General features: G+C 45.1%; 1 protein-coding gene and 1 long non-coding RNA gene across 7 annotated transcripts in view; one reads left to right on the top strand and one right to left on the bottom strand.

The window, feature by feature from the left end:
- Nucleotides 1-23,785, bottom strand: part of nonC (serine/threonine-protein kinase Smg1) — a 195,597-nt gene extending 171,812 nt beyond the window's left edge. For 2 of the 4 annotated variants that reach the window (XM_075869329.1, XM_075869330.1), the window contains exons 1-8: nt 23,257-23,785; nt 14,653-14,884; nt 13,215-13,296; nt 12,534-12,575; nt 11,307-11,615; nt 10,269-10,316; nt 4,270-4,386; nt 2,947-3,019 (exon numbers count right to left, since the gene is read on the bottom strand). In XM_075869329.1, the coding sequence (XP_075725444.1) occupies nt 2,947-3,019; nt 4,270-4,386; nt 10,269-10,316; nt 11,307-11,615; nt 12,534-12,575; nt 13,215-13,296; nt 14,653-14,884; nt 23,257-23,638 (1,285 nt within the window). In that variant the 5' untranslated portion in view covers nt 23,639-23,785. Of the gene's footprint in view, nt 1-2,946; nt 3,020-4,269; nt 4,387-10,268; nt 10,317-11,306; nt 11,616-12,533; nt 12,576-13,214; nt 13,297-14,652; nt 14,885-21,820; nt 21,919-23,256 lie in introns of those variants that run through there. The other 2 variants (XM_075869331.1, XM_037430511.2) reach the window with 2 other exon arrangements.
- Nucleotides 23,786-24,144: 359 nt separating this feature from the next.
- LOC142767519 (uncharacterized) overlaps nt 24,145-25,840 on the top strand; it is a 29,072-nt gene continuing 27,376 nt past the window's right edge. For all 3 annotated transcript variants that reach the window (XR_012884945.1, XR_012884946.1, XR_012884944.1), the window contains exon 1: nt 24,145-24,533. This is a non-coding gene — a long non-coding RNA (uncharacterized LOC142767519). The remainder of the gene's footprint in view (nt 24,534-25,840) is intronic.

Raw genomic sequence — 25,840 nt, 5'->3', positions numbered from 1 at the left:
CGCTACGATCCGTCCTTTTTAACTAATACCACCGGGGATGCCCAGGGACTGGAGGATGGTTCAATAATGTCCTTCGCTAGCATCTTATTCACCTCCTTCTGAATGATGCTCCGCTCAAAAGCAGACACTCTGTAGGGACGGCAGTGAACAGGGTTGGCATCACCTGTGTGTATGCGATGCTGGACAAAGGACGTCTGCCCTAGAGGTTGGTTGCCAAAATCGAAAATATCCTGGTAGGCCTCGAGAAGATGTTGTAGGGCTTCAACTTGCGGAGGCAGAAGATCAGTGGCGATCATGTTTGCGATTTGACGGCTGCCCGAATGTGTTGCGAGTGGTGTGCGCTGCGGTGAAATAAAGGTGTCTAAGGCAAGCACTTCAATTTGTGAATCGAGCAACGGACACAGGTGGGCCAAGGAAATGCCTTGTAGAAGCACATGATTCATGTAGCCGAAATTTACAAGTGGTAGACAAGTTTTGTTATCTGTGATGCTGAGCACTGTGTAGGGCATTGTAACATTGTGTGCAAGGAGCACGTCGGTAAGAGGCGTAGCGTAATAGTCACCGTCGGGCACAGCTGGTGAGCACAGAAAATCGATGTACGTCACAGTTTTGGAGGGCAGGTGAACAAAGTCGCTGCATTGTAATCGGCATGTAGGTTGGTACGGGGCATCACTGATTTGTGGCAGTTCAAGGCGGAGCACACCAGCGGAGCAATCAATCAGAGCAGAATTGGCGGCAAGAAAATCGAGGCCTAGTATGAGGTCGTGGGGACATGTTGCAAGCACGGTAAAAAGGACGACCACTTGATGACCGGCTACACTAAGTTGAGTTGTGCACATACCGACGACAGGGACTGTTGCGCCATCTGCAACTTGGACGACACTGGTCAAGTAGGGCTTAAGGACCTCCTTCATGCGACGACGAAAACGCAAACTCCTAATACAGACGTGAGCGCCCGTATCTACCAAAGCTTCAACAGGTGTGCCATCAGCATATACTTCTAGGGTGTTCTGGTTCAAACGTAAGGGCAACAGAGGATTTTTGGGTAAGGTCGACAGGGCAGCTTCACCTCCAGAAGCTGCGCAGCCTACTTTTCTGGGGACATGCGGCGGTTAAACGATGGCGAGGGAGAGCGGCGACGCGTATTTGAACGAGAAGGGCGACTTTGAGGCGGCGGCAACGACGTGACAGGGTGGCCGTAGTCTTCAGGGTCAGTAAGTGCTGTAGACTCAGTGCGGGTCGGATAACGGTGGTTTAGTGGACGGAATGAGTTACTGTAAGTGGGGTATGAGCCGGAAGACATAGATGGCCACTGGCTGCGGCAGTAACGAGCGATGTGTCCCGCGCGACCACAGCGGAAACAGATTGGCTTATCATCAGCTATTCGCCATTCAGACGGGTTTCTGATTCGAATAGAGTACGGACGGCGACGCCTCGTGTCCACAGAAGCTATCGAGGGATCAGTATTACCCAAGGTGGGTGCAGTGGACAGGATACCCAAGTTAGCGAATTCCTAGCGGACAACAGCCTGGATCAAGGAGACAGCTGGCGTTGAGGCGTCGGGCAACGTCGGTTTGTTGGCAGCCGGGTAAGCGGCCTCGAGCTCACGCCGGACGATGCGCGTCACGTCTTCGGTTGTAGACGGGTGACAAGGAGTGGCTTCGTAAGACGACGTTGCCACGGTGTTGGGTAGGCGCTGGAACTCCTGCAAAATGTGTCGACTCTTCGCCTGCTCGAGACGGCGGCACTCTTTGATCACGACGTCGATGGTCGTTTCGTTCGTAAGCACAAGCAGGCTGAACGCATCGTCGGCGATTTCTTTTAAAACGTGTGAAATCTTGTCGGGCTCAGTCATGTTGGGATCGGCCCTTTGACACAACGCTAAGACGTCTTGAATATAAGTCAAGTAGGGCTCAGTGGACGTCTGTGTACGTACGGCCAATTGCTTTCGGGCATCAAGCTGTTGACCAAACGGGTTGCCAAAAAAGGTCGCGAAGCTGTGGTTTAAACATTTCCCAGCTTGTGATTTCGTGCTCATGGGTCTCAAACCAGATGCGAGGGGTCTTGCCAAGATAGAAAATGACATTCGCAAGCATAACGGTTGGGTCCCAGCCATATTGCTTGCCGACGCGCTCGTACATACTAAGCCACTTGTCCACATTCGCATTGTCCTCTCCAGTAAAGGTACCGGGATCACGGGGTTGCGTTAGGGCGACGTACCGGGTTGCTGTCGTTGCCGAGGTAGGTGGCAAAGCCGAATCCTCACCCGGAGCCATGGTAGCAGACTTAAGGAGGCGTCCACTGCGTAGCTCCATTGTCAAAAGAGCACCCAGCACTTCCACCAAAATGTTACGTGGAAAATAACAGTAGTCAGTCCACAGCCACAACGCAGCTCGCCGACAACGTCCACCTCTTCACTCTTAGTCTGAGGCACCTTTCTTGGGTATGTCCCACTATGCCCTGTTTCAGTCAGCCGAAATCACATAACAATATCATAGTTGACATTGGGTCCATATGACGTGACAATCGACATCATAGAGGATGGATGAAAGCCCGTTTTAGCTTTACACATGGGGGTGTTGTGCCATTGAGATTGAAGTACTGAATAACAGAATTGCGGCCTTTACATCGTTCTTATAAAAAATTGCGGCCTTTACATCGCTCCTATAAAAAATAACTGCTGAATTTACATACCCATCAAGAAAATAAAAATTCATTGATGCCATGGACACTTATTTGTTGATTTTGTGAATTTCGAGAACTTTGCATTTGGTTAATTGGAGTATTTTTTCCTGGTCCAGCAAAATCCAAATTCACAAGCTTTTAGAATATTACCATACGTCCACGATGCAAGCTTATATACTTATGTTGTAACCGACCCTACAGACACTAAGAACAGAAAGAATCGATAATGCCGCTGCGACCATTCGGACCAAGTCAGCTCACCTGAAACAAGAAGAGAGTTTCTGGGAGCGAACTCGGTTGCCTGAAGGACACAGTTCGCCATTCCATGAAGGTTCTGAAAAAAAGAAAACACGACAGAAAAAAGAAAAAGCAGGTGAAAATCCAGAAACAGATCACTACTAACTGAAAAACCCTAACAAGCAATTCACTTTTTGAAAGCCTCAAACTTTTGTGACCCATTTTGTTTCGGGCTTTCCCACCAGAACAACTGAATGAATGTTAAAAATTTTGATTCTGATAACATCAGTTAAACATAATTCCCGCCAAAATTGACATATTAGGTCACCGGGTTTCCTAAAACCACATAGAATTAATGTTTGCTCATAAGGGACAGTGCAGGCCCCCAAAAGATGCTGTCTAAATCTAGGTCATATCGAGGTGGCGTCATGAACATTCAGGCAACATCGCTGCCAGTCTTTCTTTTTTGCACATTTCCTGGCTTACCAAAAGTCTTCTCACGACAAGAGCAGGATTTTTACTACTGTAATAAAGGTAAATTACCAACGCTCAACTTGTCCTTTACAGTTTCTGTTCTAGGCACTTGAGCATTGTGCTTCACAGTGGCCGTTTCTTTCGATGCTGTGCTACCCTGTCATGTCAACCCAATCGAGTCGTTCATTGGTGGCCTGAGCACAGAGTGACACTTCTGTTTGTATACCAAGTATTTCTGGTTGTGCACCTACGTTCAGTCTTCCGAACGTTTGGCAAGTCTTCTAAAGAATAAAAAACTCGTACGAAATTTAGCAGTTCTGCTTCAAGTTAAAGAGTTGCATTAGATACATACGATATTGAAGCATAAGTTTACATTTGAAACAAGGGCAGTTCAACTATATGTATAATTAACCAGAACTTATTCAATGAGTCCGTTGAAAGAGCAGACCGTTTTCATGCGAGCAGCTGGAGTTGTTTGCAGCACCTGGCAGAGCAGATCTCAACCACGTGCTTCTTTCAATGTGGCCTCTTGAGATTGGCACTGACAGCACGACGAACAACAAAGTTCACCCAACGAATACATCGGGGCCTACGAATCTCGAGAAGCGAGTACCATTACTAGATGCCTACGTCAAAAAGAATTAGGGCCGCTTCCAATTTTTAAAGCAGAATTCGTTGCTTCCCAGTGTTTATTTCTTTCTCAAGTCTTTGTTTAGCGCGTGTGGTAATACGTATTCTTTAGTCTTGTTCATCGCTCAATACTTTCAAAGAATCTACACTGCCACGCTGAAACTTTGCCATCAGTTCCGGTGAACCGCGAAACTTCATTTTTTTTTTTATAAACCAGCCAAGAACCAAGCAGTCTCGTCTCACCTCGCTGAGCAGCTCCCAGGTGACAACCTGGACAGCCTGGTCGCCGAGGCTATGCACCACCGTGCCGTAGACGCGCAGCAGGGAGCCCATCCTGTCCAGGCATTCGTTGGGGTCCTCCTGTTATTTTCGCCAGAGCAGACACCATACAGCAAAAGCAGTGTAAGCGCACACACTTATACAACAGCTTCAAGCATTACGCTGACCGAACTAACAAAACCCTTTTGAGCAGTCCATAGCTGTTAGCAGCCAGAACAATTTTACAAGGCTTTCGTATGCTCAGCATTACATATGATTTTACAATAGGGCACTCAAAAACAATCTTATACAAAGTATGCCAGCGCCGATCACAAGAAAATAGAAGTGTATCGAGTTTGTTGTGTGCCCGCTACATGGAGCCTATCGTGCTTACACTACAGCAGCACTGAGGAATACACTCAAACCTCGATATAACGAATCTAGATATAAAAAAATATCGGTTTTAACAAAGTAAATGAAAAATAGTCTTGCAATGTACGTAGTGTTAGGAATAAACCTCTATAACAAATTTTCAGATATAACAAACTTATTTTTGTATAAGATGCAATGAGGTTTGAGTGTATTCATTACTGTATGCTTGTACTGACAATATTTGCCTACACTCAGCCCCTTAACAAAAGTTTTGATGCAGCCTTCATTACCAACATGCTTTGCACTTGTCTTACGATTTCTGTAACAAAAATAAGCTGCATTTTTTTTAGAAGGGTGGGGGAGAGAGGAGTCTTGAAATGTGTTTTGTCAATAGTGACATAGTGGGATACAGTCAAACCTCGATATAACGAACATGGATATAACAAATTATTGGCTATGTTGAACTACCGACAGAAAGTATAAAGAATTACATGTACGTATTTTAGCCTTTTTATAGCGAACGAACTTGGGCGCACAATGGATATACTGAATTTCCTGGACCAGAATACGAGCGCATCGGGAGTGCATATTCGGCTTCCTCGCAGTACAGCGGCAGTTAGGCGGACCTGCGTTTACATCCGATGCGCCTGTAGCGCCTCATGCGGTGTAGCGCCGTATACAGCAAACAACGATTTTTTTTCATGGCTTCCGAGATCGGCAACGTTCACTCTCTAAGGATACGGCCGTTTTTCTAAAATCTCATGCGCCTGACGCGGCGGGGTAGGATTGAATGGCCTTGACAATCGACAACGTGGATGCGTCAGTTTGCATACCGCCATTTCGGGCTAGTGGTTGCTTTGTTGTGGGTGTGTGTGGTGTTTTATTCGTTTGTGCATTTTTGCGGTGCTAGGCAGTGTTGTACATGATCACCATAGCGCGAAACGAGAAGAAATGGACTACCTTGACGTATGCGACGAAACTGGAAAATGGAAAATATTTGCCGTGTCAAAAGAGGTGAAAAGAAGTCGGTCGTTGCTGATGCTCTCAACATACCTCGCAGTACATGCTGAAGCAGAAAAAGGAAATTGTTCAGCAAGACAGCGGAAAACACCAACGCACGGCGTATTCGACCCGCTGTCTTCGAACGAGTCGAAGAATGTCTTCATAAATGGTTTGTCGAAGTAAGGCCTAGAAATATACCTGTGTCAGGGCCAATGCTGCACCAAAAAGCAAGAGAGTTCGCTTTTATCCTTGATGTCAAAGATTATAGTGCCAGTGCAGGGTGGCTGCAACGATTTAAAAACCGGTACGACATTGTCGGAAAAGCTGTCATGGGCAAAAGCGAGTCGGCGAACGCCGCAGCGATGGACAAGTGGCTGAAAGAAGAGTGGCCTCAAATTCGTGCCAGATATCAAGCAAAAGATATTTTCAACGTGGACGAAACGGGCTTCTTCTGGCAGATGCTGCCGCGCCAAACTCTAGACACCCGCAGGCAGAAATGTCATGGTAGCAAGCAAAACAAGGCTCGAATCACGGTCCTACTTGCCACGAACATGGATGGCTCGACAAAACTTCGTCCATTTATGATTGGCAAGTTCAAGACACCGAACTGTATAAGACGCTGCCGCGACCTACCAGTCACCTATGCTTCCAAATGAAAGTCATGGATGACACGAGAGTTGTTAGGGAAATGGTTGAGGGAGTGGGATACGCAGCTTGGGGATGAAGGCAGAAAAGTGTGTCTCCTCGTCGACAACTGCTCTACACACTTCACAGATATTCCATTGAGCAATATTGAGCTCAAGTTTCTGCCGTCCAACATCACCTCCAAGCCCCAGCCTCTAGACCAAGGGATCATCCGCGCCTTCAAAGCGATTTACAAGCAAAGGCGCTTCGAGCGGCTGCTCATTCGTCTTCGAATTAACGAAGACCTGAAAATTGACTTGTTGGTTGCCATACAGATGTTGAAGACAGCTTGGGAGAGCATGAAGAAAAAGTCGATCGCGAACTGCTTTCAGCACGCTGGCTTCACCGTTGGCGCTGAGGCAGTTGAAGAGCCCACTGAAAATGTTGAAGGCTCTGAAGAGGTTGTCGAGCTTGACGAAATGTGGAGCGATCTTTCGTGGTTTGTGGGCGATGCCTTGGTCACTCTCACACTGGATGACTTCGTTGGTGACACCGACGCGCCAGAAGCAGTTGCCGAACTGACTGACGCAGAAATCGCTGCGGAGGTGAGACACGCCAGCGAACCGGGATTGAAGCAGCGGAAGTTGAAGATGCTGTCTTCGTAAACATTCTCTTGCCAACTTCTAGCGAGGCTTTGCCTGGTTTGGCTTTTGCGTGGCACTATTGCAGCACGATGGAAGGCACCGGGCTAAAGTTTGTGGAATGCCTCGACATGGCAGAGCAAGGCATTATACGCCACGCCATCAACAAAAAGAAAAAAAGAACAAGCCACGTTGAACAGGTTCTTTTGGCCTCAATAAAAGTATTTTTGTTCAAGTAAATGTCTTGTCAGTTCTTGTCATGCTGCCGACCTATTCACACCAGGGTTTGGCAATTTTTCAGAGAAGTTTCGTATAGCGAATTTGGGCTATAGCAAACTATTTTGCAAATTTTGTGGAGTTCGTTATAGTGAGGTTCGAGTGTAGTTGGTCCAATGTATTAAGCAGTTTTGTAAAAAAAATTAAAGCAGACAAGATAATGAAACAAATAACGAAGCAGCTTGTGTACGTGTTGTGCTTGCTTTAAGCATTCTAACTTATGCCGACAAGTAATGCGTCTCCACAAAAATTATATTTTCTCCTGTACGTCGTTATCCATGCCAGATACAAAGAGTTTTCAAAGCTATAGTTGGGGTGCGAGTCACCAGCGAATTTCAGTGCGCAAGTTCCCTTCATGGCACAGCTTCATGGTAATGCAAAAAAGGCGGCTTCACAACAACATGCAGGCATTGCTGGACTGTGTAGCTGGGCTGAGCCGAGCGAGCATAAGCAACACTCGCCTCAAATAGCAACTGAGCATTTATCCATTCCGAAGCTCAAGAAGAAAAATCATGTGGTTCTTTCGAATCACCAAAACCCGGACCTCGTTGAGACGTGTTGGCGCGACGCTCCGGCTAGCTGAAAACTTGACCAGATGTGGGCCACCCAGCAGGCCCGGGAAGTGGCAGAAAGACTAAACCTTAGCACAACCACTCGGGTGGCCTAAGCCTAGTCGCTAATCTGCAGGTTCTAAATAGTTTTGTCCATCCATCCATCCTCATGCATGTGCTCTTTGCATTGTACACAAAAGCATAGTTCAGCAGTGCTACAGGATCTTTTATTTTTATTTATTTATTTAGTTATTTTTGAAATTCACATTGGCTTGAAGATGCAGGTGCGGGCTATGTGCAGAGGAAGGTTATGCACCAGTAAATACAATATTTAACTGACTGACTGGAAGGTAAAAAATTATTCGAAATATTATTTTAGTTTATACAATTAAGATTTTTTTCACACACCCATATTATTTGGATAAGGTTTGCAGTTCCTATTATGTAAAAATGAATTTGTGGGCGACTACACCATAAAGAAAAGCCATATTTTGGAACAAATATATCTTGGCACAACGATGTCAATCGCCTTTTTTACTGACTTGTTAAGGTTTAACTGAAGTACAGATAAACATTCTCGTCTAAGCTATTATTTAAGGTGCAAAAATACAACACTGAACAGATAACCCAGGACACACAGTCTTTTGTGTCACGCATTTTCTATTTCGTGTTGCCCACTTTCTCGAACCATTGCAAGTTACAAGCACAGTGTAAGAATATACAGTTGCCGACAGTCTTCCCGCAACACGTTGTAAAGCGCAATCCCAGAGCGCCCAGATAATGTTCAGGCCATTATCAGTTATCTCCCAGCTTCATCGATGCCTTCTTAGATGGTGCTACGGCGAGCGGGGTCAGCCGTCTCAGTCTCGGCGACACGCTCGGCCGAAACGTGCATGCTGCCGATTCTGGGTCATTTAGTTGGCATGTGTGACCGCGCTGTTTTGAAGCCAGGTTCTTTTTGTTCACAAATGTTTAATGCAATTCTATCGACGAAGGTGACAGCAAACAGCTGAATAGCTCCAGAAATGGCTAGAACGTGTTTTGTACCTAATTGCCATTCTGGCTTCAGACTTGTGCGGAGTGTGTGCCTCTCTTCAAAGTGTCGTCTGACAGTGATCGTCTGACGGTTGATTGATTGATTTGTGGGGTTTAATGCCCCAAAATCACCATATGATTATGAGATATGCCGTAGTGGAGGGCTTCGGAAATTTTGACCACCTGGGGTTTTTTTAACGTGCACCCAAATCCGAGCACACGGGCCTATGACATTTCCGCCTCCATCGGAAATGCAGCCGCCGCAGCCGGGATATGAACCCGCGAGCTGCGGGTCAGCAGCCGAGTACCTTAGCCACTAGACCACCGTGGCAGGGCTGTCTGACGATGATCGTTGACATAAATATGTGAATTCACATCGTAACATCTATCCACGAACAACCGCATCGCTTTAGTGCGATGTATATAAAATATTTGTGTGGTACAAATATTTGTATATTTCGTAGAACAACTGCACTGCTGTTGTGTGCTTGGTATGGAATACTTGTGCGTTTCAAATAATTATATCAGGTTCAAAATGAACAAGCGCAACTATGGTTCAACAATTTCCTGTGTAAATAAAAGCAGTGATACGCATGAAACACGTTTCTGGTGCCGTAACGATTCTCCTTTAATAGAGGGGTAATAATTATTAATGGGGTTGGACAGGTGAAAACCAAGATTTGATTACCAGGGACACCATAGTGGAGGGCTGTCTAATTTTTACCATACGGGGCTGTTTAACATGCCCATCTAAGCACGAGGAAGTTCCTTGCATTTGTTCCCACGGGGAAATATTTTGATGCAGGAATAGCATGCTGGCTAACATCGTTTTTTAATTATTTTTCTTTGCATCGAGCAATACCGTGAACAGAGAAAAATACTAGTGTGCGTGAGTGGAACTATTTGTGTTGACGACATTCACACCCTGCACAAGGCATTTTAGTGCTAATGAATCCTTAAACCTGGTAAAGTTTCCCCTTTTAATCTGAAATAACAAATTTTCTTCGTGCTTTAAGTCTTACTCACACCGCTTGGAAAAAGAAAGTTGGGGAGGCAGAGAAATTTCAATGTGCCAGCACCCCTCTTTGTGTACGTTTGCCGCAGCGCCATCTGACGGCTCGTAGCACAGTGTGCCCGCAAGACGGAACATTATCTGGCCGCTGAGGCATACTCAGTGTCAACACCTGATTATTCTTACACCATGGTCACGAGTCAGATCGAACTTGTCACACCTTTCATCGAACTGAAGCTGTTGCTATATGGCACACATCGGCCACAGTTATAATTGCCGAGCACTAGGCTCTTTATAATTGCCCGCTAAGCAAACCGCAACATGCACGACATGAGAGCGTGGAGCAAGCTTTCAGCTCAGCACTTGGGCACCCTTCACCGAAAGCAATGCAACTGCGTAAACACACGGACACCGTTTTGCAAAGAAGAACCAAGGAAGGGAAAGAGGATGGGGAAGGTGCCATGCACTCACGCTGAAGAAGGCCGGGCGCGACTTTCGGCAGCTGATCTTGTACTTGCGCTAGATGACACGAGAGGCATTGCATGGGATTCAAAGTGCAGGATTAGAACATGCTTGTGGGAAGAAGATGCAATCAATGCAAGCAAAATAACCATTCCAGTCCGAAGAACGGAAAGCGGCAGGCCTCGAAATATGACAAATGCACCTTTTCTCTCTGTCCCGATGCTGCGGACCAGCGCAAAGTGAGATGTCAGGCAGAGATGATGGCAACAGCAGTGCTTGATAGGACTCAAGCAAAGAATACAGTGCACTCTCAGTAAATTGAAACCAGTTAAATGAAACTGCTGCTTAAGCGAAACGGCTTACTCTAGCACAATTGATTTTGTTCCCGAATTCTGCACCCTTGCTCATCTCTCAGTTAATGTAACTCCTGTTAAATGAAGCACATTTTTCTGGTCCCGTCAGGTTTTATTTAACGAGAGTCTACTGTATTTCAAATGCCTTTGCATCCCTTGTCATTAACCCCTTGGGAAGATGTATTTAATAATCATAGCCAACTTTTCAAGAACAACAAATTCTATAAAATATTTTAAGGGAGCGTTGTAGCACTGCCATATTGGGTCGAAGCCTAGCTTTTGTGTATTTTTAACCATTAAACATATAGCAGTACAGTAGGCACGTACGTATGAAAATGGCTGGGCTGGTGCATACCACATTTCATGAACTTGTTACTTCATGGCATAATATTGAAAAATAAGTCATCCGTTAAACAGGCCAGGATGATGGTGCACATGTGCCTTATGTAAAATCATCTTTACGTTAAAGAGAAATAGGAGAGTTGAAATTACTGTCCCTTACTTTAATCAATGCTGCGATGAACTGTTACATAAAACTGCACGTGATTGAAGAAGTCGAGCCCCAGCATTTCTGTCAGGGCACTGTACTACGGTGCCAATGCTCCGCCTCGTGGCTTCCTTATCCGCCACCTTTGCGTGGTTAGGCGTAAGAACACACTCGAGCAGTTCCAGAGAAAACTGCCGCTCCACTCACATTGACGAGATCCTCAGCGTATGCCTCTAAATCCTCGACGAACTGTCCGAGCAATGTGGCACAAAAGTTTGGGTCGGCGGCCCAAAAGGGTCCAAGCTGTTCCAGGGCATCGCCCGTGCGCCGGGCCAGAGATTCCGAAGGTGCGTCGATGTGCCACCCGACAAGGATGTCGACGGCGTCGTGGAAGTAAGACGCGGCAAAGGCCTCGGGGTCCTGTTCCGCTGCCCAAAGGGACAGCGCGCATGCTGACAGCAACAGTTCACAGTCGTCGGCCGATTCGAGCATGGTCTGGGCACGGCCCATCACGGTCTGCACGTATAAGGATATCGCACAGATTATGCATGCTGTTGCAGTTACTCTAACCAAAGCATTCTTGGTTGTTTGGAACGAGTGCCTTTGTCATCTAACATCTGAATGCACAATAGAACCGCGTTAACATGTTACCATTTCGCAAGATTTCCCAGTGCCAATGTTCGCCACACTGTTACCAAGCATAATAGTGCAATGTCTCACCGACTTTGAATTGCACATTTTTCTGGACAGTGCACTATTTTCAGCCTTTTCTTTTAAAAAAATGTGTGAACAGGGATCAATCGTATAAAACACGTGACTATGCTGGACATACTTTCACTAGGAAATGTCTCAATAGTAGCATAACGGGCTCCACAGAGCAGACGCCACCATCAGAAACCAGTTTAACACACACCGCAGTTTTGCTTCAAGCTGTCTCTCAAAGGGGTTTTTCAGGCAGCCATTTTCCTTGATCTGTTTAATTGGCATTTGTACTTCCTTGCAACAATTGAACTGACACCACAGAACAAATAATCTATAACAGCAGCTAATATTTCAAACAATGTTCACAATGTCAAAAACAGCAATTAGTGTATGAACACTTGAACACACTTCCTGCCATTCTGGTTTTTGTCCAAATCCCTGATTTTTGTTTCAAGGTGGCTTTTCCACCATTTTTTTTTAGTACTGTAAGGCTGCCACAAAACTTCTACATAGGCTTGGTGCAATGTACGATTCTTTTTAGTAAGCACCCAAGGTTCAGCAAAATTAAACATTTCTTGCATTCTTTCATTGCCACATGCGCATTGCTTCCAGCTAACAGCAAACATGCCAGATATAATGAGTCATGACAACTACGATTGTGTTACGCTTTACGAGAAACAAGTTGGACGAAAACTATAACGACACAGCTAAAGAGAAAGAGACCATTCCAACCTGCAAAACCTCAGAAGCAACTTGGGGATTTCCCTTCAGCACCTGCAAATCAGAAATCAAGGCTTGAAAAAGGTCTTCATTAAGACAAGCGAAACAATAACGTAAATGCGACGCATCAAATGTATAGGCATGCATCAAGAATCGATAAGTTTTCAGTAATTTCCATACGCGATCACACACACACTGTTTGAAGCTGTCACATTTTCATGCTGAAAACAGGCATTGTGAGGGAAAGCTAATGCTTGATAGAAATAAGAAATTTGCAGCAGCCAAATCTTCATCTCCCGTACGAATGGCAATAATAGGGCATGCGAGTAATGAAAGTACCAGCCCAATAATATATAATAATCATGGGATGAAATGCTGAACTCAGTTTTCTTTTTCTTCATTAACTGCCGTAGTTACGAGGCAAACATAGTCACATGCTGCTCAATTTAGAATGCCATAGTCACCCGTGAGTACTAATGAGCTACTTTATCTCCGCCTACCCATCAACACTTGATGTTCCATGCGAGAACACCACTAAATCTATGCACGTCGGTGCATGGTCACCTCTCTGCTTTGCAACATGTTTAATAAAACGATACAGAGAAAAGAAAACCTGCTTCAGCATTGCAAAAAAAAAATAAATAAATAACAGGAAGTAGGCTAGCACCGAAATATGAACCAATGTGGCCTCACCTCCAACAGTGCCTTCAGCAGGCAGATACGAGACTCATCCACAATGCTTGTGTCATATATGTTCAGTAGCCAGTCCACAAATCTGCACAACATGGAAGCAAAATTACGTTACTGATCTTCTGGTGCTCGAGATATCGTTGTGGACTAGGCAATGGACTTTGAAACATGTTTAAAATCACATGCAAGTTAAAGAGCACTTTTTTTTCATGTTAGCAATACGCTTATCTCACGAGGCAAGAATTGTGATGGACTGGCTGCAAATGTGACAATGTTGATTGATGACATGTGGGGTTTAACGTTCCAAAACCACCATATGATGAGACACGCCGTAGTGGAGGGTTCCAGAAATTTTGACCACCTGGGGTTCTTTAAGGTGCACCCAAATCTGAGCACACGGGCCCACAACATTTCCACTTCCATCGGAAATGCAGCCGCCACAGCCGGGATTCAATCCCGCGACCTGCAGGTCAGCAGCCAAGTACCTTAGCCACTAGACCACCGCGGCGGAGCGAAATGTGTCAACGTTACCTAACTGTTTCATGGCACTCGAAATATTTCAAGAAAGTAAAGGATTCAGGCTTGTTCTCTCTGCTAAATGTGACCGAATATATCCAACAGATATTTAAGCCAAAGAAAGCATAGGGGTCATTATTTGTTGTTCTAAACAGTGGCATTAGTAAATATGTCATAAATTGAACTGAATTAGAATGGACGTGGATGAAAAAATGCCCTTTCTGTCAGTAAGACACAGCCGCGCAACCCAAAAGTTTTGGGTTTCGGCCTACAACTCTCAAAAGTGATTCAACTATACAACCTACCACCTAAATAGATTCTCAAGTAATAATACTATAATGTGGGGTCTTGCATCCCAAAATTACAATACGATTATGGGGTCATTTGGTTGATGCAACACACACGATACTGTGTTTCTTTTATTTCTGTGCTTTTTTTTCCATTGTCTCGTGTGTGCTGTACGAACCCACTCAAACTTTCATTCTTATGAAGGTTATGGGGCATGCCACTGCGGAGGGCTCCAAAAATTTTGACTATATGTTGCTTTTTTTTATTGGGTACCTAAATCTGAGTACAGGAGCCTCAAGTATTTCAGAACTACCAAAATGCGGCCACCATGGCTAGGATTCAATCCAGTGACCTCCGGGTCGGCGATCTAGCCCCTTAACCACTAGGCCACCCTGGGAGATTGATTCACAAGCATAGGCAGGCAAACATAAGCGGAACTGGCTCAAAAAATATATTCTGCGCTTTAGACTCACTCGGACTCGCCAAAATTTTCCTGAACCGGACTCACACCTGCTAAAATTTTCTTTGAGCGGACTTGCTCAGACTCAAACTGACCAGAATAAAATACACCCAGACCTGCTCGGATTCATGGCTCAATTTGAGTCTGAGTGAGTCGACTCATGAGCAGTGCACTCACTCCTTGGCCCTCTCGCCGAGCAAGGTGCCGTAGGTGGATATGCAGGCAGACAGCTCAACGCGGACATCGTGGGGCAGCCGAGAGCGCTTCAGGGACTCCTCGAGCACTCGTCGCAGGTAGCCCTGGTGCTTGGCCACCCAGGCCGGGGTCAAGCGCTCGCGGACCTCCCGCAGGGCCCACGCGGGCACCTCGTTGTACACGTGGCCCAGGGCACTCCACAGGTCGTCATCTCCTGGGCAGCACAAAAAATGAAAACGACTCAGTACGTTCACGAAGGTTCATTCTGACAGACACCAAAGAGCAAAACAATTTTTTCGCGTATTAGTAAAGAACAATTTTGCAATCCCGAAAACGCCACTTTTACCACAACACGATGCCTATCAAGCGAGAAAACGCGCGAAAAGAAAATGTGGGTGGCAACGCCACCAAGAGATTTCTGCATCCAGCACCACGACGTAAGAAATCTTGAAGCTGTCTACTGGGTCCTACGTAGCTTTCAATCATTAAATATTAAGTAAGTTGTGATTTGTGGGTGCTATCGACTTATCATACGAAGTTTTAAAAAATTTCATCGAGCCAATGGCCCGAATACCAAAAATACATTCTTAAATTTCTTACAAGAAGCGCGGAGATTTTGGCTATAATTTAAAAATGAAACTTCAAACTTCATTTTCTCCGCCAATGATGAACTTATGACAGTGAAACATATCATGACATTTGAGTCAGCCAAATGGGCAAATAGAGGCTTTAACTTTTCTTGCAGACTTCGTACGTGTGCTGCAGAGAAAGAATTTCCTATATCTATGCTAGCTAAGAAAATTTCTATGCTTCACATTTTACCACAAAGATAACTTGTCATTTGTAACAAAATTCTCTATTGACCTTTTCATCGATTGATTTGTGGGGTTTAACGTACCAAAACCACCATACGAATATGAGAGACGCTATTGACCCTTTCATTAAGTTAATGTCACAAAACAAAGAACAAACATGCCAAAAAAGTTACAACATAGCAATGTTAAGAAAGGCGCATCATAACATTAGTACACCGTTTTCTTTTTAACAAAACTAAATTTCTGCAGGTTGTAGTTGGCAGCTTGTGTGCACGCATTATGTTAATGCCCATGTATACTGAAAAGAGTGGACAGGTGAATGACCACCAAAGTAGTTCAGTTGGCAGAGCATCGGACGCATTATTTGAAGGCCACAGGTTCAAATCCTGCCAGTGGCAAGTTAGCTTTTTGTACACTTTTCTTTCTTCACATTTACATCACAATGACTTTTAATTACATCCCCTATACTTTCCTTGGCATCATTGTCTGTCAATTCACATTTACTATTGTGCATAAAAAGAAATACAGCCCTTTAATTTGCACTTCTTTCCTTCAATACAATTATGAGGCACACCATCGTCCGCGTCGGTGAATCAGTGGCTACGGTGCTCGGCTGCTGGATCGAAGGTCGCAGGCTCAATCTCGGTCGTGGCCGTGGCGTTTCGATGGGAGGCGAAGTGGAGGCCCACGTACTGTGCGATGTCAGTGCACGTTAAAGGGACACTAAAGAGGAACAATGACTTGGTTTAGATTTACAAAATTCACCCTCATAACTCCAATGCCAAGTTTCACTACCATAAGTTCATTACTAGTGGAGAAAATCAAGGTTGAAGTTTTGTTTTTAAATTTCATGCCAAAATCTCCGCGCCCGACCTCATGAATTTCAAAGCGTATTGTCAGTATCTTTGAGGCATTGGCTCGACGAAATTTTCTCAGACATCGTATGCTAAGTCTACGGCAGCCACCAATTAGAATTTTTTATCGACTAAAAGCTACACAAGACCCAGTAGATGCCTTCAAGATTTCTTACGTCACGGTGTCTGGTACGGGAATCTCCATGTGGCGTCACCCCCCGCATTTTATTTTCACGCATTCTCTCTCTTACTTAGTATCGTGCTGCGATAAGAGTGGTGTTTTGGGGAATTGTGACATTGTGCTTTACTAATACGCAAAATATCGTTTTTAAAGTTCGCTTTAAAGAACACCAGATGGTTCAAATTTCTGAAGCCCTCCATTACTGTATCTCTCATAATCATACCTTGGTTTCTTGGTTGTGGGTGAGCACACGTACCCAGCGTCCCTTTCCCTTTTTACGGCAGCGTGAAAGCCTAGTTGCGGGAATACCGGCACAGCCGGCGCTCGCGATTCACCCCTTTCCCGGCGCGCGGAGCAGTCCCCCCCCCTCAGTGAGAAAGGGTATTATTCTCGTCAGGCAGAGGGAAACCGAAGCAGTGGACAAAACTGGCGTGCGGACGACCGCACGCTCTCTCTGACACCGGCCAGGAACCAAGGAGGTCGGACCCGGAAGCCCCCCTGCGAGTCGAGGACGTCAACGACAAAGGAGTAAGCATCTACTCTTGTTTCTGTACTATCTCCTCGAGACATTTGCGTGCTGTTAATAACGCCTAGCAATAAAGTGTCGTTTTGTTGACCTAGCCTGTTGCCTTATTCGCCCGAACCCGTGTAGCTGCAATGAGACGAGCTACGGATAGGGGACGTTAATTGTGCACGGTACGACTGTGCGGCTGAAACATTAGTTAGGCTTCTGCGATAGCCGTACGTAGGACGTACCCCTACATGGTTTTGGGACGTAATACCCCACATATTATTATTATTATAATTATTAAGCACACTATAGTGGGAGAGAGCATGAATTTGGGCACATAAGATTGGTTAGAGCAACGTTACTAGATTCTTCTTTCAGTTTGCAAACTGCGCCGCCGCAGGTGTGACCCACGAGGGGGCGCGCTCGTCGTTTTTGGACCGGTTTGACGAGGATCATGGCGGTTAGGCGCACACCACCGACCAGGCCGGCGAAGCAAAACAGCAGATGCTTCTTCGTAGCCTGCAAGTATAGTGCAAGTGTGTTCCGTGGCAATCGCTATCATTGTGTGTCTCAGAGAGATCGACGACACTCGCGCAGTTTGTTCTCCCACTGCTGCTTACTGCGATATGATGGTGACAATCGACGTTGTGTCTCACTTGCTGTTAGCTCTGTTGTGTTATCGTGCCGGTTGTTAGCTGCATAGCTCTCATGCGACGTGTGACGGTTTTTGATGTTATAAAACATGCCTCGCTGCTTTGTCACTGGCTGCCGAAGCGGCTTCGACTCAACGTAATCTGCGACCGAAAAAAGGCACTTTTTCAAGCCACGCGTTGATGAGGTGGGTCTTCAACAGTGGCAATGAGCAATACCGAGATTGAATAAGGAACTATCAAGATCTTGCGCTGTGTGCGACCTTCACTTCCAGGAGGACGATATCTTGACTACGTGCACAAGGTTCACAGTGACGTAGTTTTGATACCGCGTGAACAAAAGTGACTTCCAGTTTGTTTGTTGTAGCGTTCAATAAATTGTGTTCATTTAATAATTGATTGGTATGTGGGGTTTAAAGTCCCAAAACCACCATATGATTATGAGAGACGCCGTAGTGGAGGGCTCCGGAAATTTCGACCACCTGGGGTTCTTTAACGTGCACTCAAATCTGAGCACACGGGCCTACAACATTTCCGCCTCCATCGGAAATGCAGCCGCCGCAGCCGGAATACGAACCCGCTATGTTCATTCAATAAGACTTTGCTGAACTCATTGCATTTTACAGCCTTATAAGGGACACGCATTTATTGAATTCGTGTGCTATCTTTCCTTGAAAAAAAAAAAAAAAGAGATTGTTCGGATCGTAAATTTGAGTTATCAGGAACGAGCAAATTGTTCTAGGCTTTACACTTCCAATATCTCCGGCGGCATCAGGTGAATGTGGTGTGTGCCTCATCATATAACAATAACTAAGGTTATACGATTACGAGGCACGTCGTGTTGAAGAGCTTTGAAAAATTTGGCCACCTGTGGTTTCTCTAACATGCACTTGAATTCAAGTGCATAGTCCTCTAGTATTTACCCTTAAGCCCACTGCAACGGTTTTTTAATATATAGTTGAATTTCAAAAAACAAGAACACAATACGGCTAAATTAACACAAAGCCAGCAAGATTCAGGCATTGCACTCGCATCTCCGCCATGTGGCACTGCATTAGGCGCACAACTGGTGCTTTAATTTCCCACTCGTAATAACCTTAATGCGCTATCACGAAAAATAACCCCCGAAACGCCAAATTAACCGCAAGAACTTCGTTTAACATTGTGCATAGCATCCATTACGTCGCGGCGACCGGTCAAATGGGATCGGAAGCGCCACCTAGGAAGCGGGAAACGAAAGGGCCCGCGTTTTGCCGCGTCGTCCCAGCAGAGTTTGCAAACTGAAGAAAAATCTAGTAACGTTGGGTTAGAGTGCACTCAAATTTAAGCATACTGGTGTTTTTGCATTTTGCCCTTGTTGAAATGCGGCCGCTGCGGTTGGGAATTGAACCCGAGCTCTCAAGCTTCGCAATGAAACACTTTATGCAGTAAGCTGCCATGGCTACAATCATCACTGTGCAAATATATCTTAAACTGTAAGCTTTGAAAAAACAGTCTGTTTAGACACTTTCGAGTTGTATTATTGCCATTGAAGAAGCAACTGTTTTATAGCTACTATTGGGCACTTTAATAATATCTGAGGCATCAGGTGAGCATGCAGAGCATTTGCGATTGAGGATTTTGTTATTCTTGGCAGCCCGGACATAAATTGCTACAGAGGCAGCGAATAGCAGAGAGGTATGTTTCGAGCTGCTTGTAATGCTAGTAAGGGTCCTTATAATTCAAAAAATGTTTTGCCATAATGCAAAAGAGGAAGTCCAGCGAGACAAACTTAAGCTTCTGACGCGATCTGACTAAAATATATTACATTCTACTTGTGTATGCATAAGATGAAGACCTATCTGAAACATTAACTTCAAGAAATAAAACAAGCTTGGCACTGAGGCCCTTTACAGAGAAAAGGCAGGATTCAGTTGCTCACAGATGAACTGGTTCTTGCTGTTTTACTTGACTTACAGAGCTTTGTCTCTCAAAAGAACATAGGTGGTAATGAAAGAGACAGATTGCTTCTGAACATCCGAAAGTTTTCTACTATGCACAAAATAGTGGACCATTGATATGTATTGTATGAAGACTACCGACATTCAGTGAGGTATACTAAATGTTTATTACTTCCCAATGTTTGTTGAAAGCTCGTGACCTGTGTTCTTGGCCATCATAAACAAGCATACAAGCACAGTAAGAATAACTTGCATTGTAGGCAGGAATGTTTATGTAACCTCACCAGTGACTCATGCAACTGAGGGCAAAGTACCATGTTGTGGTTATACACTAGCGCTGGAATAAATTTATGCTGCTTGCGAGACCAGGTTTAAATAGTCAAGAGGCTTGGGAAATGGTGTTCTGAAAAGCAGTTGGCAGCACGATTGTACACAACATTTTAAAAAAATGTTTCCCTAAGCCCAGCGCCGATTAATAAAAATAATCGATTTAATGATAGTAGTATTGTGCTTGTGAACGAGCTTTAAAGATCGGGTGTAAATAGCAAAAGGTGTCAAGCATGTGACTTTCAGCACATGGTCAGAATCCCCATTTCCTTTCAGCAGAAGTTAAGCTGACAAGTCTCACAATCAAATTATGAACATTATTATTGGTAACTGAATGCCTTAGCCCACTTGGGGGGTAACTATACTTCTCACAGTTAATGTGACTGAGTGGTTATATTCAATATTTGTGAACGAACAATTTTTTTTCCTTTTTGCCTATGGTGGTAACATTTTATTTGGATGCTCTTCTCTCAGTAAACGGAACTCCGGTTAAATGAAACACGTTTTCCTGGCCCCTTCAGGTTCTCTTTAACCTGGACCTACTGTTCGTAGATGCTTCCTTGACCAATTATCACTGGCGAGATCGACACCCATTTTCTCTACTGCCCTTTTCTAGTTATTAGCGCATATTTTTCAAAATGAGAATGGAACAAAATTTTTGTACTGCTTTGCCAATGGAATCATCTACTGATGATGGGAACATCAGCAAAAACAACTACGAGAACGAGTATGTGAAAAACTGCTAACATTGACACGCTTATTTCCTCCAAACAGATGCTGACTAGCCCAACAATGTACTCAATCAAGACACAAAACGTCTTATAGGATGCAGCTTTTCAGAGGCACTTTCTTCAGGCAACCTTACTATGTTACGAAATTTTGTGCTCAGAGTCATGAATCAAAAGAATGAAATGAAAATTTCCAACAGTGTAGCTCGCAGATACGACAGCTCTAGTATTAAACAATTCAGTGTTAAAAGTTAGCGGTACAGAAAAGTGCAGACAAATGAAAATAACAGACAGCTCTTTATCAGTTGTGTTAATCACACAAGCTCTGCAATGCTAACTTTCAACATGAATTCCTAACTCACCCTAATGTTACTCTTTTAAGCAATTCTAACAGCTATCATTTAACAAAAGATGACAACAGATTGAATTCTGGCCAGTTGAACAGCCTTAATGAGTTATCAAACCAATTTCGACCAGTGAAAGCTCGATGTGACAAAATTTTGTACACAGGTAACCAGTCTTTTCAATTCAATAGCGTGCCAAACGAATGCACAGCACTGCTCTTAGCGACTCTGAGGTCACGCCTATATGATGTTATTGAGTCATCATAAGATAAGTGTATTGCATGATCGCAGCTGACGCTGAGCAGTGAACACATTTAGTATCAGATGTAGTCCCCCGCCAAACGCCGCAGTGCTCTTTGTAGCAGATGGCTTGCAACCTTTCGTGACGACCAAAGAACACTGTCTGACCTCACACACACATTCCGTCGGAGAAAGTAAAGTGCGAATGCCTGTATTTCTGGGAGAACGCTTCTGCAATGCACAACGGTAAGCCTTGTTCAAAATTTTCTGCAGTTGAAAAGAGTTCTAGCAAAAAAAAAATTTGTCGTATCAAAGTTATGGCCTCGACCATAAATGAACAACCAATCCTTTTTTCCAGCCTGCCTCTTTTCCTTATTATTATTTCTCCTACTACCGGAGAGTAGACACAAAGCGCCGAGATATCGAACATTGTCACAGCAGGCAATCAAAATAAAGTATTCAGTCCCCTTTGAAATTCCAGACAATGCGTGCAGGTGCGGCAATGGCTAAGCTGGCGAAATCTAAAAAAAGCACGCAAGAAGAAAGGCAAAGCAATTTACCTCGCAGCCATCTCGCACGGCTTACACGATGCATGCTGCCTGCTGTTTATGCCACGATGCATCGGTTTCGTTCCTAGCCGTGAGGTTAAAGCCAGTGCGTGCTTTGTCAGGAGCGCGACAATGAGAGCATCACTCATTCCGCTGAAGGGCGCTGCGGATGCTTTGATGACGCTACATGTGCAGAAGATGCAGTGTGCCCTACGTTTTCTATAAAAGCGTTGCTGTTGTGTCAGAACTGCCATGGCAACTAGTGCGTTTGCCATCTGACTGAAAGCTGATATAAAAGAGAGGCGTCAATGCTGCAGAAGCATGTATCAGTCATTAAATCAATTGCTGAAAGAATGCAGGTAAATGGCTGCTCCATTGTTCTACCCAAGATGAAGTCACATCGGCTAATGCATTTACGTTTGAAATCGACGCAAACGTCGCATATTTCATTTGTATTTTTTTTTTAACTATAGCGTGTGTGAGTGTGTGGCGCTGGCATCGCAAAACCCTGCCGCACTAGCGTATACAAATGCATATTCGAAGGCTAAGCGCGCTCAATACGACTGCGCCGTCAAAACGCAAGCATCGCCGCGTCTTCACGCGTTTCTCGAACCCTGCCGGACTTTACAAACTATGTTGTTCGGGGAGTACACAGAAGGGTAAGCCGTACGATGATTTCGAGCGCAAACATCATTCGCAGTTTCCCTGCAAGCGAAGGAAAGACGCGAGACGATGAGCGCAAGTCCCTTTCGTCCCATAACCTTGCGTGACGGCCAAACAAGGTAAACAGGCGCGACGCAGCTGCAGTGGTAAATAGGTTAAATTGCGTTTCACTTTTGCGAACGAACTGCGATTAATGCGAAACAAGGCGCCTCCACGTGGCGGCAGCCATTAATTAACTTTGGCGGAAACGATAAACCTTTTTTTTTATTTATTTAACTTCCAAACGCGAGGTTAGCTATCCGACAGCCATGTGTTCACAACGTGGGCGGCGATGATCGTCCAAGGCCGTACGGCACTGCTTTTCGACGCTCGCTGGAGCAATCGGAGCGCGCAGGATGGGGCAAACAAGTTTCGTAGGCGCCACGGCGTTCCAAATGACGGACCACCCGCGTTCAGCGCTATCGCAGAAGACCAGCGTCAGTTAAAAAAAGATAGCGCGATACAGGACGAACCGCAAAAAAAAAAATAATAATAAGCATCGTGACGCAACACAGATGCTGAAAGATGTTTTTGGGGGGTCCCGCGCTTCGCCGACAAAACAAATGAACCCGGGATGCCTGCATGGGCAAACGTTACGACATCGAAGCGCTGTTGTGTCGCCAAAATAGCGTCGACGAAGCTGCGGCTCGATAAATAAAGGGAAGAGAACTGAGCAGTACAAAAAACAGATTTTAGCGACTCAACGCACGACCTCCCGCCCAGATACGACGAGCCCGTCAAGTCACCTGATGGTTTCTTGGAATCTCCACGTCCTCGCGACTTGGAAGGCGCGCACGACGGGGGTTTGTGGTCGTCCCGGCGCGGGGAACCATCGGGCGTGCGTTGCTTGACTTTGACGCGGTCCTGGCGCCGAAACACAAGCTGACCGTGGCCGCCTTCGGAGTTCTTGGACGCCCCCGAAGACCTGGGGTTGTCCTTGCGCTCCGGACTTGTAGCAGCGGCACCGTGGTTAGGCGCGCGCGAACGTTCTGAGGCGCGTTCGGTTCCGCGGCGGGACGAGACGTAGTCGTCGCGGCGTTCGTCGCCGCCGTGGTGGTTGTGCGACGTCCGAGCCCGCTCTCGGCGCGACTCCTTGGACTTGCTGACGAACCAGCGGCTGCCGCTCATCGACCCACCGTTCGATGCGCTTTTCTCGGTTTCTCACACGTGCAAGAGGCGTGTCACATTTTGCAGCTCAGCTCAGCCGAGTACAGCCACCAGCGTGACGATAGAAGAGTACGCAGCGATGATAATGCACAGACGCCATCAGCCTCTGTATTGTTGCAGGTACGCAGTGAACGTTAGTGTAGTAGGAGATAATGTTCACAACATTTAGACTACTGCTGTCAACTTTTATTTACTATTAAAATATTTATTGCAGCATAAATAATTTTTGAAGAGTTAAAATTTTATTTTTAGAATGCGTTTTAGGAATTATTTTTTTTTGAAATGGATTTGCTTGTTTTGATTGGGGTCTTGATAACGAACTCATTTAGTAAACTGTAACGAAACCGCCATTTTTGAGTGACGCTACAGTTTCGGTTATGGCTGTGGAAAATCGACCATGATCAATAAGTTCAGATGTCAGCCTAGTTACGTGCGTAGTTTTGCTGGATAAAAAGTTGTGGGCCGCGTTTGCTGCCACCGGGTGGCACGAACCTTTTCGAGGCAAAACGGTTCGGTTCACCCAATAGCCGCTTAAAACCGGCTTGACTTGGCTGAAAACGTATGAATAGACGGCGACAAAATCGCCGTGTTGGACATTTTTTGGGGGACGTTTAGGTGGTGGGAACGAAAGGTCTAAGATTCCTCACTAGCTTGTGAGGATCTTTACCGTGCGGTGGTTATTTATCCGTGGTCTTTGCTTGGCCGGGAGCCTCATGCATTCGCGAGGACCGCCTCTGCGCATGAATACGTGGTCTCGTTCTGTAATACTGTCTATAAGCAATGTGGTAACGACTTGCCCGATCATGAACACCGTGTGTTATGCTATTTGTGGATGTATGCCGTACGTGTATGTCTGGTAAGTGCGTGTGTAGCGTAAGGATCGATGTGTCGCTTCGGTGAAGTGTATGCTTGCGCCAAAACTTTCATTGAAGCTTCTTCTTGCGTAACTGCGTGAGACAGATACGAAATGCACAAGTTGGAAGCGATGGACTATTACCAGGCGTTCACACGACGTTATTTTCCAAGTGGCTTAAATATGTTGTCGCCGAATACGATAATCGGTTTTCTAAGCTATGTCTTTTCTTGTGGGTGTATACAAAGAAAAAAAAAAGAAATAAAGTTGAAGATATGCTGGGAGCACTATAAATATTCGCTCAAAACTGCCACCTTGAGCCTCTTCTTAAAATCAAACAGTGCCGCAAGGCAGTCTTGTCTTGCGGTGAAGTGCACGCTGTGTATTGCGGTAAAGCATACATATTGCGCGCGCTCGTGTGTAAATTGGAAATGTAGCACCGACATTGGGCCTCGTGTGTGCACCTAAATTGTACACGCGCTATCCTCTTCCTCATCAGTGACGATGCGGCAGTCAGTATCGTCATCATCTTCAGCTTGTGTAACAAGCACAGAACAATTTACCTAGTAAAATATATTTTGTGGCAGGCAATTCGCAAGGCATTCAGATGTTAGTTCATTGCAGGATTAATTCAAGATTGTTAAATGGCACCTTCAAATAAACGAAACATGCATATGAGAGGCTTCAGTCGTACTTCAAAATTTGTGCCATGCCTCAAATTGAAAATGATTATAAATGAAATATATGCTAAGGCTGGGTGTAGATTACCATTCACAATTCAATTACCATTCATATTTTAGAAACTTAGAAAATTTGTAGCTCATGTTTTCCTATCGAGTAAGCACAAAAATAACTGTTGAAGAATGGTCTACAATTACTCACACAGTTTGCAAGAAATAGATCTTTGAAACGTATGTCGTGCCAGAACTAAGTGCAAGGTGGTTAGAGGAAACTGGTTATGACCCGACATAATAGCGCATGTTCAAACGTTTTACATGGGCTGCTTGTTGGCAAAATGGGGTGGGAATTAGGTAAGTGCCTGCAGGGATCTGCACCAAGAGACGAAACCTGCTACATCTTTTTTATAAATTTCATTATTTGTGTCAAGCATGCGTGCACTCTTCGTTGTTGTGTTCTATCAGGGAGCAAGTATATGGCATACGCTTGAAATCCATACGTTACCCCTGCGATTTGAAGATGTTATCACAGTGGACATGAACGTGCAATGTAGTTGAAAATGTTGCTGGGCACCAACTTTCTTAACAATCTGAACCTGCTTATACTACAAAAGTTACCACGTGACTTCAGCC

Source organism: Rhipicephalus microplus, chromosome 7, assembly GCF_043290135.1.
Source record: "Rhipicephalus microplus isolate Deutch F79 chromosome 7, USDA_Rmic, whole genome shotgun sequence".
Classification (NCBI taxonomy): Eukaryota; Metazoa; Arthropoda; class Arachnida; order Ixodida; family Ixodidae; genus Rhipicephalus; species Rhipicephalus microplus.
The sequence above is the reverse complement of the archived record's forward strand: the minus strand, read 5'-3'. Positions and strand labels throughout refer to the sequence as shown.